At 39.6% G+C, this 13309-nt stretch overlaps 2 protein-coding genes across 2 annotated transcripts; one reads left to right on the top strand and one right to left on the bottom strand.

Annotated features, from left to right (window-relative positions):
* Positions 1 to 1463: 1463 nt before the first annotated feature.
* Positions 1464 to 6495, bottom strand: LOC308136375 (uncharacterized protein; the record flags this gene model as incomplete). Its single annotated transcript, XM_080504712.1, has 12 exons — positions 1464 to 1689; positions 1788 to 1858; positions 2242 to 2395; positions 2508 to 2579; positions 2926 to 2971; positions 3058 to 3171; positions 3300 to 3349; positions 3440 to 3535; positions 4979 to 5110; positions 5302 to 5365; positions 6289 to 6332; positions 6457 to 6495. The coding sequence occupies 12 exons, from the start codon at positions 6493 to 6495 to the stop codon at positions 1549 to 1551; spliced, it is 1023 nt and encodes a 340-aa protein (XP_080360838.1). The 3' UTR covers positions 1464 to 1548.
* Positions 6496 to 8094: 1599 nt separating this feature from the next.
* Positions 8095 to 13296, top strand: LOC308136326 (ADP-ribosylation factor 4-like). Its single transcript, XM_080504640.1, has 6 exons — positions 8095 to 8276; positions 9701 to 9781; positions 9887 to 9996; positions 10413 to 10484; positions 11749 to 11874; positions 11957 to 13296. Exons 1-6 carry the CDS (start codon positions 8210 to 8212, stop codon positions 12041 to 12043), a joined length of 543 nt encoding a protein of 180 aa, XP_080360766.1. The 5' UTR covers positions 8095 to 8209; the 3' UTR covers positions 12044 to 13296.
* The last annotated feature ends 13 nt before the right edge of the window (positions 13297 to 13309 follow it).

The raw sequence follows: 13309 nt of genomic DNA, 5'->3' as shown, positions 1-13309 counted from the left end.
CTAAAAGGTTGTTGGAAGGACAACTGTCTCCACAACACTTCATCAACTAGCACTACAGTTTAAATGCTGGACAAAAGCCATTCGAGTGAAAGGCCAACGACTGTCTGTTGGCCAGTTCCGCCAAAGGACTCCTCCCACTCTCACTTTCAAGATTTCATCTGAAAAATCTGATAACGAAAAATCAGATGTGCTGAAGTTTCACAGACCCAAGATGAATTAAAGATATAATGGATGTGATCATTGTTTATTGACCTGAATTCCTTAGGGTTTGAAAATGAGTGTTTGGGTGCAATCAGGAAGTGAACAGAATCTAAAAAAAAATCCAGCATCACAACAAAGTAGTCAAACTCTAAGGCTGTTTGGATATCCTCCCAGGTAGATATATAACACTAACTTTGTATTGCATACAACGTCTGACTTCCAGACAAAAAGAAAGTGCACTGTGACTTATCAGGTCTACTTTTTTACAGAACAATAGGTCAGATCACTTGTACAAGCAGCTGGCATGCCAACCTCCGAGGGTTAAGAAACCGACATGCAGGCTTAAAGATGATCTTGGAGTTCAGGATATTATGACATGAGAGCATGCTGATCTTGTGCCATTGTTCAGGCGTGAACATTATCAGACATGGCTTGTGTGTGACCCCTGTTGCACAAACAGAGAGCGGCACTGTGTGTTCCCTCCTTTGGTGGCAGCAACTCAGCATTCCTTACTGCTCACACACAATTCCCTCCTCTTTGTGAGCAACCTGTGCTTTACAGGCAGCACATGCCTCTGACATTGCATTCAAGTAGAAGTAAAACAAAGAAGCCAGACAGGTTTTACATCATTTTTGTCTCGTAACTTTACAACGTGCTGACGTGGTCTTTTGTAACTTGCGTGTTCTTCAAAAACATGTGATCAGCATTATCCATAATGTCAATTATCATGAATACACTTATCAGTTATTTACATGATGAAAACTGTCATTTTATGATCTGGCAAGAAAAAGTACACTAATGTGAAGGGATAATGTTTTCTGAAATGGAGGGATGCTATAAAGAGGGCAATCAGTGGAGTAATACTGTGTGGATTGTGTGATGATACTTGATAGGGCAACAAATTCAGATCAGACATTACTGAATAAAATTATACATTTTTAATGACAGGTTGAAAGGTATTTTATTGATCAAAAATAAATACATGTGACACAATAAAACATAAAAAAAAATTAAATAAGGTGTACAACGTTTTTTGATGGACATTTTCTTTTCTATTTTATTTTACACAAAAACGATTTATAGAAAAGGATATGCTACAATGTGCTATTCCCCAAGTCAAACGCTCGAGTAAAAATACCTGCAATGACTCATTTGGGACAATGTTCCTCCAGTTTCTTCTCTTTCTTGACACCACATGGGAGAACACGTGAGAACCTTTACTTAAATTTTACATAAAGCCAGCAAGTGAGTCTGGAGCCCTTCAGTCTTATCATGGCAAGCATGTCGCAACGCTGCAACTCAATAAAGTAACTCAGTGCATTAATAGGCAGCAATCAAAGCCAGAAATCAAAGTGAATCCTCAAAAAATGCTTGATGGTGGTATGCTATCAGAGGGGTGTGTTCCCCAAGGACAGCCTCTGTAAAGTTGGGTCGCCTCCAGGCGTACACCATACTATTGAGAAAGCCTTGTAGCGACACGCTGATGGCCTGAAATATACAGAAGCAATATGCAACTCAAACCAGACAAAGAAAAAAAAGTTGTTTTTTTTCATTTGAAAGAAGGTGTTGGCCCTCTTGAAACATACCTGTATTACATAAAGAGCAAATAAGCTGCGGTGTTCAATGTCTGTCCAAATCATCAGAATGAGGACGAGAGCTGGTTAACAAAAAAAAAAAAAAAGAGAGAGAGATGAGACAACATCAAGATTAAACAATCAAAGTTTTCCATCCATATTCTGCACCACTCTTATTAAACTTGGGTTGCAGTAGCAAATCTCAACTGAGTGTGGGAAAGAAAAAGATCAACCCGGACAGCTTGCCCGCTTGTAACAGGGCAAACAGATAGATGGAAACCAACAGGCAATTTAGAGTCAGAATTGAACCTGAAACATGTTTTTGTGCAGTGACAAGATATTAGACTGCCCAGAAAAAACCCCACAAAGTAAGCCCCAATGCACAGGCAGGGAGAACATTCAGACGTCACACAGAAAGGCTCATACATGAGTTAGACATTTCTAAAGTACATGTCTGTGTGTTTACCTGGAGCCCAGCAGATTAAGATGACGAGAACCATATTCCTTGCAGAAGAAACGACTCTTGTGTATCTCCTCCTTGAACGCCCGTCTCCCTCCACAGGAAACAGACCTGCCTGCTCATGTTTCTCATACCATTTACCAACTTTATAGTAAATGACCTGGAAGAAAAAAAAAATTAAAGTCTGTTCGCACGAGCGCTGTGAAGTATTGATAAATGTAATACATGTTGTGTTTTAAGTAAATAATGTGATAGATGATATTGTGACTCACAGAGCAGGTCAGCATGACTGCTATCACAATGATGAAAAGAAAAGCTCCGATGCAGATACTATGAAATGTGTCCTGAAAAATGGGAAAATATGTATTTAAACAATGAAAATGTTGTATAGCTAAGATTTGATATATGGAAACTAAATCACATTAGTACTTTTGCTGTTTGATTTTTGATAAAGGCATATTGAAAGTCAAAAATCTAATAATCCAAAAGATTGGACTATTTTATAAGATCCAACATTATTTTTTTTTTTTTTTGTGAAGACGCCATAATTATCACAAATCAAAAGCAAGAAATGCTTTAAACATTTTATGTTATTAGTACACATTTTCCATCAAATAACAATAAAGCATTTAATGACACCAGAAGGCAAGATATTAGCAAATGAAGAAGGGTAGGGAGTTTTATACTCACATTTTTGGAGCAGATATCCCTCCCGACATGCAGGAACAAAATACAACTGAAAACAAACAAACACTCAGGTCAAAACCACAGGAGAAGAGCCTTATTGTCCCACATTGACAGAAAGAGGCCACGTATACCCACCTGGTGCAGTATTTGCCATCATCAACAAAGTTTCTGTCATTGAGTGGAATCAGTATTGCAGCGACCATGGAGTTAGTGAGCACATACATTAAGTACAATGCAAAAGGGACCAACCTGTGAGAATGACATGACAGGGGGAGAGAATTCAAATGTGCACATAAGAAGTCGCGTCCATAAAGTGCAGTTTAGTTATTAAACTGCAAAGATTTTCCAAAATGAGTCCAAAAAAAAAAAAACCTCACCAAATGAAGGCGTAAAGAAGTATATCCACTTTTTTTCTTGCGCACTGTCCCTGTCAAGCGGCACAGATCAGAAGAAACATGATGTCGCTGAACCCTGACAAGTTGAATATGAGATACGAATGACATCATATGTGTCCAACCTGATCGTCAGACTGGCTTTCTCTCCAACCTTGGATTGCATTCATCGATTTCCAGGCATAAACGACCACCAGCAGAAAGGAAATGAAATAACATGTCTGGAAGAAAGCACAAAGAGAATAATGTAAAAGTTATTTGGTATCTGAGACCGTCTGGAGTGCCCCGCGGCCTTCAGTCTTAAACAGTAGCATAGGAAATTGCTGGTGACCTGAATGACCAATTACATTTCATCAATTATGATTCTGAACTGCTGTTTGAAAACCTTTGATTATCCACTATGCAAATAGACGGGGTCAAAAAAAAAAGTGTTTTGCATTGCTTCATAAATTCAAAGATTTGCATAAAACAGGTGAAACCGAGATTAAGCACAAGTTCAGACATTTGTTATTTATCTTTATGAGAACTTTCTTTATGACTATTTTCTTTATCATCTGTCTGAAGGCGACAGAGATAAGCGGCGTAAAGATGTGTGTTAATTTCACGTGGGAAATCCTCATATTGTTAATTGTAAGTAAACCGAAAACAGAAAACTTCCAATACGTTCCAAGACCAAGTCTCTAAATGTCTATGAAAAGTCACATGTTGCATCCAATTTGACTTTTAAAAAAAGGTGCAGTGCTGTCACGCTTTGAACTGCCGGCGTCAATATAACCCCTATCAGTCAGCATGTTTCAGCTTTACTGTACCAACACTAGGGCTCTTCTCTATATTTATAGGCAGTACATGGGACATGAGTTGCACGTGAGTTGCATTGAAGCTGTGCAAGACTTTTGTCGACTCTCATATAGCTGATCATCTGGTAAACACTGTTAAAATGTTCACAGTTTTGTCACAGATCTGCTGCCGTGATAACGTTTTCACGTCAAGGCCTAAAACAGACCAATTATCCTTCTGCATCCTTATGCAATATCCTTACGTAAGTGACAAATTGGTGTAAAAATATGTTTTTATTCTCAGGTTTGGACATTCAGTGCCCTGATGTTAACTCCAACATTTCCAATAAGCTGAACCCCAATATGTATTTCAGTTGCTACGTCATTAAATACCTTGGGCATCACTTGACATTTTATTCTAAAATAGCAATAGAAGAACAATACAAGAGTACAAAAACAAATGTGCTGAGGTTTGAGATTGATGAGATTATGGGACTAGTTCTTATTTTGGCATATACACCATCAAATTTAGTACTCCAGCACATACGTCACCACGCTTTGGAAAACATTTGAATGTAATTGACCCACTTCACAATGGACTTTATATATATAGTTTCGATTCTAGCACTTCTATTTTGGTGAATGTTTAATGTAGTACGTGCTGCCTTTCTTCTCAGTCTTTACCGCTTAAATAATAAAACAGAAATAAAAGTCTGACCTTAGGCCCTGAAACTGCAGCTGGGAAATACCAAAAGTAAAAGAAATGCTGTCGGATTACACTAACTCCTTTCCTACATCAGATGTTGTGCTCATTTTCCCTCAAAAAGCTTGTAAATGAGTCATCACATTTCACATGGCGCAAACAAACTCAGGTTAATGGTTTCTCACCAGAGATAACGGCAGACAGTATTGGCAGATGGTTATGCTGTTGATCGTGTTCATCTTGTTCATGATGCTGGTGGACATGAGGATCAGAGCAGCCAGGAGATCAGCCACAGTGAGCTGCACCAGGAGGTGGACCTGCAAAAAGGTGTTGCCTTACTATGAAACTGCATTGAAAATAATACATTCAGCACAAGCTTTGGATTGTTTTTTGTTTTGTTTTTTTTTAAGAAATTAACCGGAACCTTCAGCTATATGACACTGGAAATGTGAAAAGTTATACCATTATCAATAAACACATTGAGGAAAGTCCATGCATGCATTCTGACCTGTTCTCTCAAATAGCTCCAATTCAGGATGGAAACCACCAGGACGGAAAAACTCCCGACGACACTGCAAGGAAGCAAAACATAAGATGCATCACCAGAGTGATAAATATGAGTCAATATCATTAGCCGCTTGTGTGTCTATACTGTTTCTAATAAAGGATGCAGATAATTCTCCAGGGGCTGAAGAAGCAGTTTACAAATATGAATAATAACAGTAATTAATTTGTCAATATCAGAACCTTTTATTTTCCATTTTTGGAGAAAATATACATTTTATATTTAAATGTGTTTACCATGGTGTGATTTCTGTAGACTCTACGGTTTATTTGAGGAATGCGTTTTAAATGCCGATATTTAATATTGCTTTTGATAGAGCAATGGAATGCAGTCAATAAAGAAGGGATCATGATTTAGGAAGTTCAATTGCAATTAAGTGGCATTTGATCAAATTAGCATTGGTTACAATCATGTCCTTTTATTTTCTTTTACTCTTTCCACCTTTTAAAACCAGACTGCAAGTAATTTGGCACCAAAACCCAAATATTTTTATTATATAAGAGTCTGAAAACAAGACGTAATGCTTTGTTTGAAGCGCTTATCGCAGATGCATGTGATTCCTCTATCAATCCTGTAAAATGACACCCACACGAAATCATCACCCAGATCTGACTTCATAGAACTCAACAAACACTAAAGAATGTTTCACCTTTTTCTATGTAAAATAGTCTCTTTTTTTTCTATAAGGATATTTCAAAAACAAAAAGTTTTTAAACAAAAGTGCAGAGTCAGACTGGGTTTACAGTTGTCAGGTCTAGACTACATGACGTGATTCCAATCAGACAACAGCCTGAGCCTGTCTAACTACGCACATGTCGTTGTAACAAATACAAACCTGAATACATATTTCTGATATACATGCCTGTTTAAATATTCATACAAAGTTATTGGGTTTTTTGTGTGTTTTTTTAAATCAGGGAGAGTCCTTACCTGAGAGCCAGGAAACCAATGTACACATTGGAGAGACTATTGAGCTGAAAAACCAAATTTAGACAAGTTTTCAGACATGGATGTGTAATATTTTACTCCTTGAAGATGTCATGCAAAATAAAAAAAAGAAAGTTAATTCAATTCACAATACTGAAGTTGGTGCTTTACCATTTCTCTCGTCAGAATAGCAGTCAGATTATCAGCCATGGTGACAAACGGTCGATTCCAAAGTCACGTTTGGTGTGTTCCCAGTCTCGTCCGGTCTCCCTGTCACAGACCTCTATACCACTGTATTTTCCTTCCAGAGTACACCTCTAATAAAGTCTTCACATTGTCCTGGCCCTGTTTTGACTCCACCTCTGAACATGCCCTCTTGTGCATGTCAGTGTATTGTTAACCAGGTGAATGCAACGCCTTGTTTCTTTGAATGGGAATCCCCAGTGGCACTGGAAACACTTCCAAACTTTACCTGTGTGATTTCAAGTAATGGATGACTTCACCAAGGTATGACTTCACAAAGAGAAAACAATGGATTTTCCAAGTACTTTTTGTGTTTGTGCCGCTGCTGGAAATGCACCCGATAATCACACAAAAATCACACACACGTAAGTTGAACTCAATTTTTCAACTGGTCCAGGTTTCAAAAGTTATACAAAGGAAACAGATGTGTGTTTCTATTGTTGTCTTCATGAAATTAAAATGGCCCTGATCCCTGAACTACAATGAGATTGACCCTCTTGAATTACATGTAGTTGCTGCTGACAGTGTAGAAAATTCACATCTGTGTTATAGAGACATCTAGTGGTTATAATTAGTGCCTCATTTTTCAGTGATTCAATCAGTTGAATCACTGAAAAATAATGCATAATGTGAATGGATGGATGGATGGAAGGAAGTAAATGAATGTCAGATCAAGCACTCTAAACATCTTATAGACCAGGGGTGGGCAACTACCTTTGCAAGAGGCCTCATTAACATTTTGTGCTACTATGGACATTAGTTAACATGTTTTGCGCGAAAAGAAAATTAACTGATAAAAAGCAGTTTGTCTCACTATTTTAATGAGCAACTGTTGCATTGAACTAACCCTAACCCTAAATGGCATGAATCTAGACAAGTCACACTATTTGCTCGATTATTATTTGCTTTGTACTTTCCATGAGAGTATGTGAACCTCACCTGCCTTGACTGCACATTCTAGTTTGTGTAGTCTTTATTGACATATGCAAGTCTAATTTCAACAATCTCAGAGCAGGCAGGCATAGTGTTGCCAACTTCGTGAATTTCTTGCTAAATCTGGTGGCAATTTGTATTCTTTTTTTTTTTGGGGGGGGGGGGGGGGGGGTCAAAATTAGCTAATTTCAAATAGTCACTTTTTCTGGTGCTATTGGAGCCTTTTGGGTGTTTTGAAGACTTTCATAAATAAATGTACATTCTGCTTGGATACTACTACTAATACTACCACTACTACTACTACTACTACCACTACTACTACTACCACTACTACTACTACTACTACTACTACTACTAATAATAATAATAGTATAATAACATAATAATAATAATACTAACTCTTTAAAGTTGAAATAAAAAGATTGGGGGGGGGGGGGGGGGGGTGTCCGGCCTCCTCCTGAAGGCATTTTCGCAGTGTGAGGCCCTTGATGCCCTGAGCTGAAATGCTTTTGACGGCCCTGCTGGGGAGTGTGTTCGTGAATGAAATGGCTGGCGCGTGTCTGTTCTCGCCTGTCGTGTCGATAAAGTTTTATTCAAACGGATGACGTCGCGTCTTCCACGTTGGCCCGGACGTGGCAGTTCTGCAGAGCCGCCGAGTGAGAAGAAGGCACACGGACAGTAATACAGGGGAGTTCGACTCAAACCCTCCATTTACGGCTCTTGTTCAGATCGAAACATCCCGGCTGACATGGGGCTCACCATCTCCTCCATCTTCGATCGGCTCTTCAGCAAGAGACAGATGAGGATTTTAATGGGTGAGTGGGAGCTGTTGTGGAGCTCGTCGCCGGTTAACGGGGGAAGTCTTCGCTTCTCGACGAGACTTCGCGAATTCGCTTTCTCGGGGTTCAAATGTATAAATACGACCACTGGGTGATTTTAAAGCCGACATAATACGTAGTTTAGGTCTTTAAACATGTTGAATAATGGATCATCCCACCTCAACCCTTTCTATTCCGTGTCACCTGAAGTTTAGCAGGAGGCTCTCCCAGTCTTTCCCGAAAAAACAAAAAGAAAAGAATCAATAGTAAAGTAAACAGTTTGTCACATCGGAGCTTTTATGACCGTTTTCCACATATGTGTGTTAACTCTTTGTTACTTTCTGTTTTAATCTGGGTGGGGGGGGGGGTCAACTTTTTGTTGGATGTGCTGCTTTCGACGTTGGTTAACGTGGCATTGTGACATTTCCTCCATATGACACTAGTTAGTTTGGTAAGTTGCTTTGTTGCCTAAACTTGTTTCTGAACAGATAGGAAGTGACATGTTACACACTCGTGTTTGCCTCCTGTAGGATTACCAGCACTCCTACAGGTAGTTCCTTGTACTGCAGGGGCTTCCCACAAGTTGCGTGTCATTTAACATACGTGTCGTCATATTATGTCCCTGATGTAATAATTCTGTAACCAGAGGTGTACACAGTACTGGGAACTACTGATACATTGCATACAGTTACTGGTTTAAAAAAAAGAATCAAATAAAGCAGCTTTTATTCTGTCCTGTTATTCAAGGGAAAATATCTCTTTAAAGTACATCACCAGGAAAAACAAGAAAGCATGTGACTATTGCTTTGGTGAACAGATATAAGAATTTATTTATTAAATAAAGTTATTGACTGCAGAACAAAGTCTTGGTGTTAAAGGAAATTATGTTTGTACTCAACAACTTCTGATTTGATGAGTAGGAGAGAATATTTTATGGTGTGATTTGTTCTCCTACTTAAAAAAAACAAACTAAAAAACATATACAAGTACCAAAAATATGACTATTCAATTTTTTAAAAAGGGTGACGGATTGTATTATGAAGTTGCTATGGTTGAATTTGCCATCATCATTATCGGTGGAAAAGCATAAAAAAAAGTCAGTATGATGAAAAAGACAATACAGTACAACTACAATGATAGTTTAAAAGCTGACAGATGGCACAAAGCCCAAATAACCACTGTATGTAAGCTATAAAATGTTCAAAATAGGGCAGGTTATTGGGGAAAAAAGTACTTTAATTATCTTCAATGCGTGTTTCTTGATGAGGTGTAACTGCATATACATTTCCTTTTCAGTCACATGCATAGTATTGATTGTCCTCTGCTCTGTGGTGATAAGACTGTTGGAAATCACGTGTTATGCAATACATTACAGCGGCTCCAGCTCACATTGTCACCTTGTTTCTATTCCCCCCCCCCAGTTGGACTTGATGCTGCAGGAAAAACAACCGTCTTGTACAAACTGAAGCTTGGTGAAATTGTAACCACTATCCCGACTATTGGTGAGAGATAAATTTAACAGTTCTGTGAAATGTGTAATTTTTGGTCTTGTTCCTTGGTGGTTTATTGGAAATAAGAGCGGTCCTCTCTCTCTTCCCTCTGTAAAGGTTTCAATGTGGAGACGGTAGAATATAAAAGTATCAGTTTTACTGTTTGGGACGTGGGTGGCCAGGACAAGATCAGACCCCTCTGGAGACATTACTTCCAGAACACACAGGTAAGATTGTGAGAACCTGTGCTTGACACCCAGTGTATTTCTATGCTATACTAGAGTGCTGGTGAGCAGCAGCAACTGCTGCTTTCCAGTGAAGAAGATTTCATATGAAGTGATCGACCATCGTTTGTTAAAGTACTGCAGTGAAAGAACTTGACCAAAGCTGCCATGTTGAGTTTTAACTTTGAGAATTTTTTTTAGTCTGCTTATCAGACTGTTCAGCTTTTGTTTAAAGTTAATTTGATCAATTTCCCTTTTTTTCTTTTACTTTGTTGTGCTGTTCCTTTACTTCTAGGCTTGTTTCTTCAAATCAAATGAGATTTTGACTGAAATATAGTATCTGTTTATAGCTCCTTGTCAAGTTACCAATGAACAATTATCGCTAATATATGCACTTTGCAACTTTTCCTCCATTGTAGGGCCTCATCTTCGTGGTGGACAGTAACGACCGAGAAAGAATCGGAGAAGCTGCAGATGAGCTCTCAAAGATGGTGGGTATCAAATGTGCTCCGCTTTAGTTGAGAGTATAACAAATGATTTGAAAATTGTACACTATTTAACGTCGCGACATGTGAACTGTGCGTGTGTGACTCCGACGCTGCATGATGTAGTTGAATCAGAACCAAAAATATAATGTTCCTCCCTGTTGTCTCAGGGGAGTGCCAACAGGGTGGAGCAACTTATTTAACAAAACATTGGTATGTTTCTGTCAAGGAATTGGACCAAGGGTTTTGCACTACATGATGTCAAGCTACAGCATGAATCTTTTCATTTCTGAATTGGTTAAATTTGCCAGCACATCCAGATAGATTGGGTAGTTGTTGTATTTTCTGGGGGGGGGGGGGGGATTTTGTGACCACTTTGTTGATTGACAACATAGATTTCCTCTGAATCATTACACCAATCAAGGCAGTCTGATTAGCAGGTGATTGGAACTAGAAAAGGGTTGCACAATACAGTTGGGGAGTTTAACCATAGATGAGTCGAATTGGTTCATAGCACCTTGATACTTTGCCACAAGAAAAGTCGTATTAAATTGATGAAATGAAGGTTGAGTCAATTAAAAAGAACATGCAGTAGTAGCCTGTAGACATGAAACCAGAAACCCTGAAGCTGTAATACCTTTGGAGGGATGCGGTGTGTGTCGGCGTGTCCTTGAGGAGGGGACAAGTCAATTCATCAAGACGCCCAACAAGATAATGTCTTGGTGACTGCGTCAGCTGGAGCTCCGCTGACATTCCATGGTGCAGTGAAGCAGTCGTCCCAAACACCGGTGTAACGCACCAACTTGACACAAACGCCCCAGTCAGAGTTCAAACCTCCAACGCCAGCTGCTTCAAGAGAGCGCTTCAGATGAGTTTGGACACTGACGGAGGAAACACCCGTCTGGCAGCGCCGCTGCTCAAAGAGGCTCAACCGGTTCTTGTATCCAGGCAGCGGCAACACTGAAGTCCATAAGCAACGCAAATTGCCGTGGCAGTCACGTGCTCTGTTTTAGCCAAATATCCACGTTTTGCAGCTGCAGCAACTCTGCTACAATTTGTTTGTTTCTAAGTTGATTTATTTCCTCATTCACAAATAAGTCTGCAGAAATAAAATGTACACCCTGGTGGTAGACTTGCTTTACAAACGGCTTTTATGAAATGTTTTTTTACGAGATGTGTTTGTTTCGGTTCAGTCTTTCGTCTGTGACAAAGTATCTCGGTTTGCTGCTGAGCTGAACATAAAAGTATTTTTCTTTTGCTGCCCCTCCAGCTGCAGGAAGATGAGTTGAGAGACGCAGTTTTGCTGGTGTTTGCAAACAAACAGGACCTTCCTAACGCCTTGTCAGTCAGCGAAGTGACGGATAAGCTCGGCCTTCACAGCCTCCGCAGCAAGACCGTAAGTCGTCCGAACCAAAGCAGATTCGGTCCTGTCACCTGTGTGATGCCACGCTGACGTTATTGTGATCTTTGACCCGCAGTGGAAGGTTGAGCTGACCTGCGCCACCCAGGGCACTGGGCTGTATGAAGGACTTGAGTGGCTATCCCAAGAGTTGTCCAAGAAGTAATAACTGCTTGTCTGAATGGAGGAGAGAGAGAGAGAGAGACTGGAAGCCACAGGACGAGAACCAACAGGCCCAGACATTCAGTTGAGAAACATTTGGTCTTCCAGCACCAATGTACACAAACGGGACAAAGCTGGTGGACAATGTAGTCTTGGCAAAACTTTAAAAGCTTATTCTTTCTCTTCTGTATCTATACTTCTTTGATTTCTCTTGGCGTTTTTTTTGTCCTCAAAACTCTTGCATGACAAGAACCTGTAATTACATATGAGCAAATGACTAGTAAGGAACATTTAATGGAAGCGATGAACGGCGAGGGAAGTGGGTTCTCTCTCTTTTACACCTCTCCGCCTGCGAGAGCTGCGTTTGTCAATAATCGGGTACTTTTACAATGCTCAAACTTAATCATAGCTTTTCCTGAGCCTCGGTTGATGGAATATGACTATTACCCCCCCCCCCCCCCCCCCGAGTTTTGGTGAAGGACAATTTGTAGGCTGTCACAAGCTGTTAATCTCCATAGCCCCTTGTGGATATTTGACTCCCTCTCCGATCTGACCCTTTGCTCTTCACCGCTATGTCCTCATCCTAATGCCAACTCATGTTGGAGGATTTTGTTAGCAGTGGTGGGGAAAACATTAATCCAAAAAGGAACAATGTGCCTTCTGGTCCCTTTTATCTATCTTTTATCACATTTGTTAATCGACACCCAACCCCAATCATATGGACGACATATGACAAAATTATGCAAGTAAACGTTTAATTTTCGGCCACATTGTGCACGGCGGTGCAGCCGAGTCCCGGCAGTGTCAGGATACGTGACTTTCTTTCTTTAATGTGATGACGCTGTCAGCCAGGGTTTTGTTTTATTGAAACAATTGTGAATATGTCCTCTCTCACTTTGCTTCTTGTTGATTTCCAAACACTGATTGTTGCTTATTTCAGTAAAATGTTCAGTTCTTCTATTTACTAAAAACAAAGCCTTTCTTAACTGGGGAAAAAAAGGAAGGAAGCCTCTTTTTGAAATTGAAACATGGCCAGTGTCATTTCAACACAAAAGAGTAGCTTGTTGTTTATTTTTTGTTCTTTTTCTGTGGGCGTGCATTGTACCGAGTTTATGTCTGGCAAATTCTGTATTATATTCTTAATTATTCTGCCCCTCTTTTTGAACACTTAACAGACCTGCCCGTGAATTTATTTGGGTTTACATTCCAACTTGAATAAAACCAATGTTTGAAAAAAACAACAACAAAAAAAAAGAATGTTTTGGGACTT

This window comes from Blennius ocellaris (genome assembly GCF_963422515.1).
Source record: "Blennius ocellaris genome assembly, chromosome: 11".
In the NCBI taxonomy this organism is placed as follows: Eukaryota; Metazoa; Chordata; class Actinopteri; order Blenniiformes; family Blenniidae; genus Blennius; species Blennius ocellaris.
The sequence above is the reverse complement of the archived record's forward strand: the minus strand, read 5'-3'. Positions and strand labels throughout refer to the sequence as shown.

Coding starts and splice junctions, on each gene's coding strand:
- LOC308136326 (XM_080504640.1), top strand. CDS start 8,210: ATGGGGCTCACCATCTCCTCCATCTTCGATCGGCTCTTCAGCAAGAGA. Junction 8,277..9,700: donor ACAGATGAGGATTTTAATGG/GTGAGTGGGAGC, acceptor CCCCCCCCCCAG/TTGGACTTGATGCTGCAGGA. Junction 9,782..9,886: donor AACCACTATCCCGACTATTG/GTGAGAGATAAA, acceptor CCCTCTGTAAAG/GTTTCAATGTGGAGACGGTA.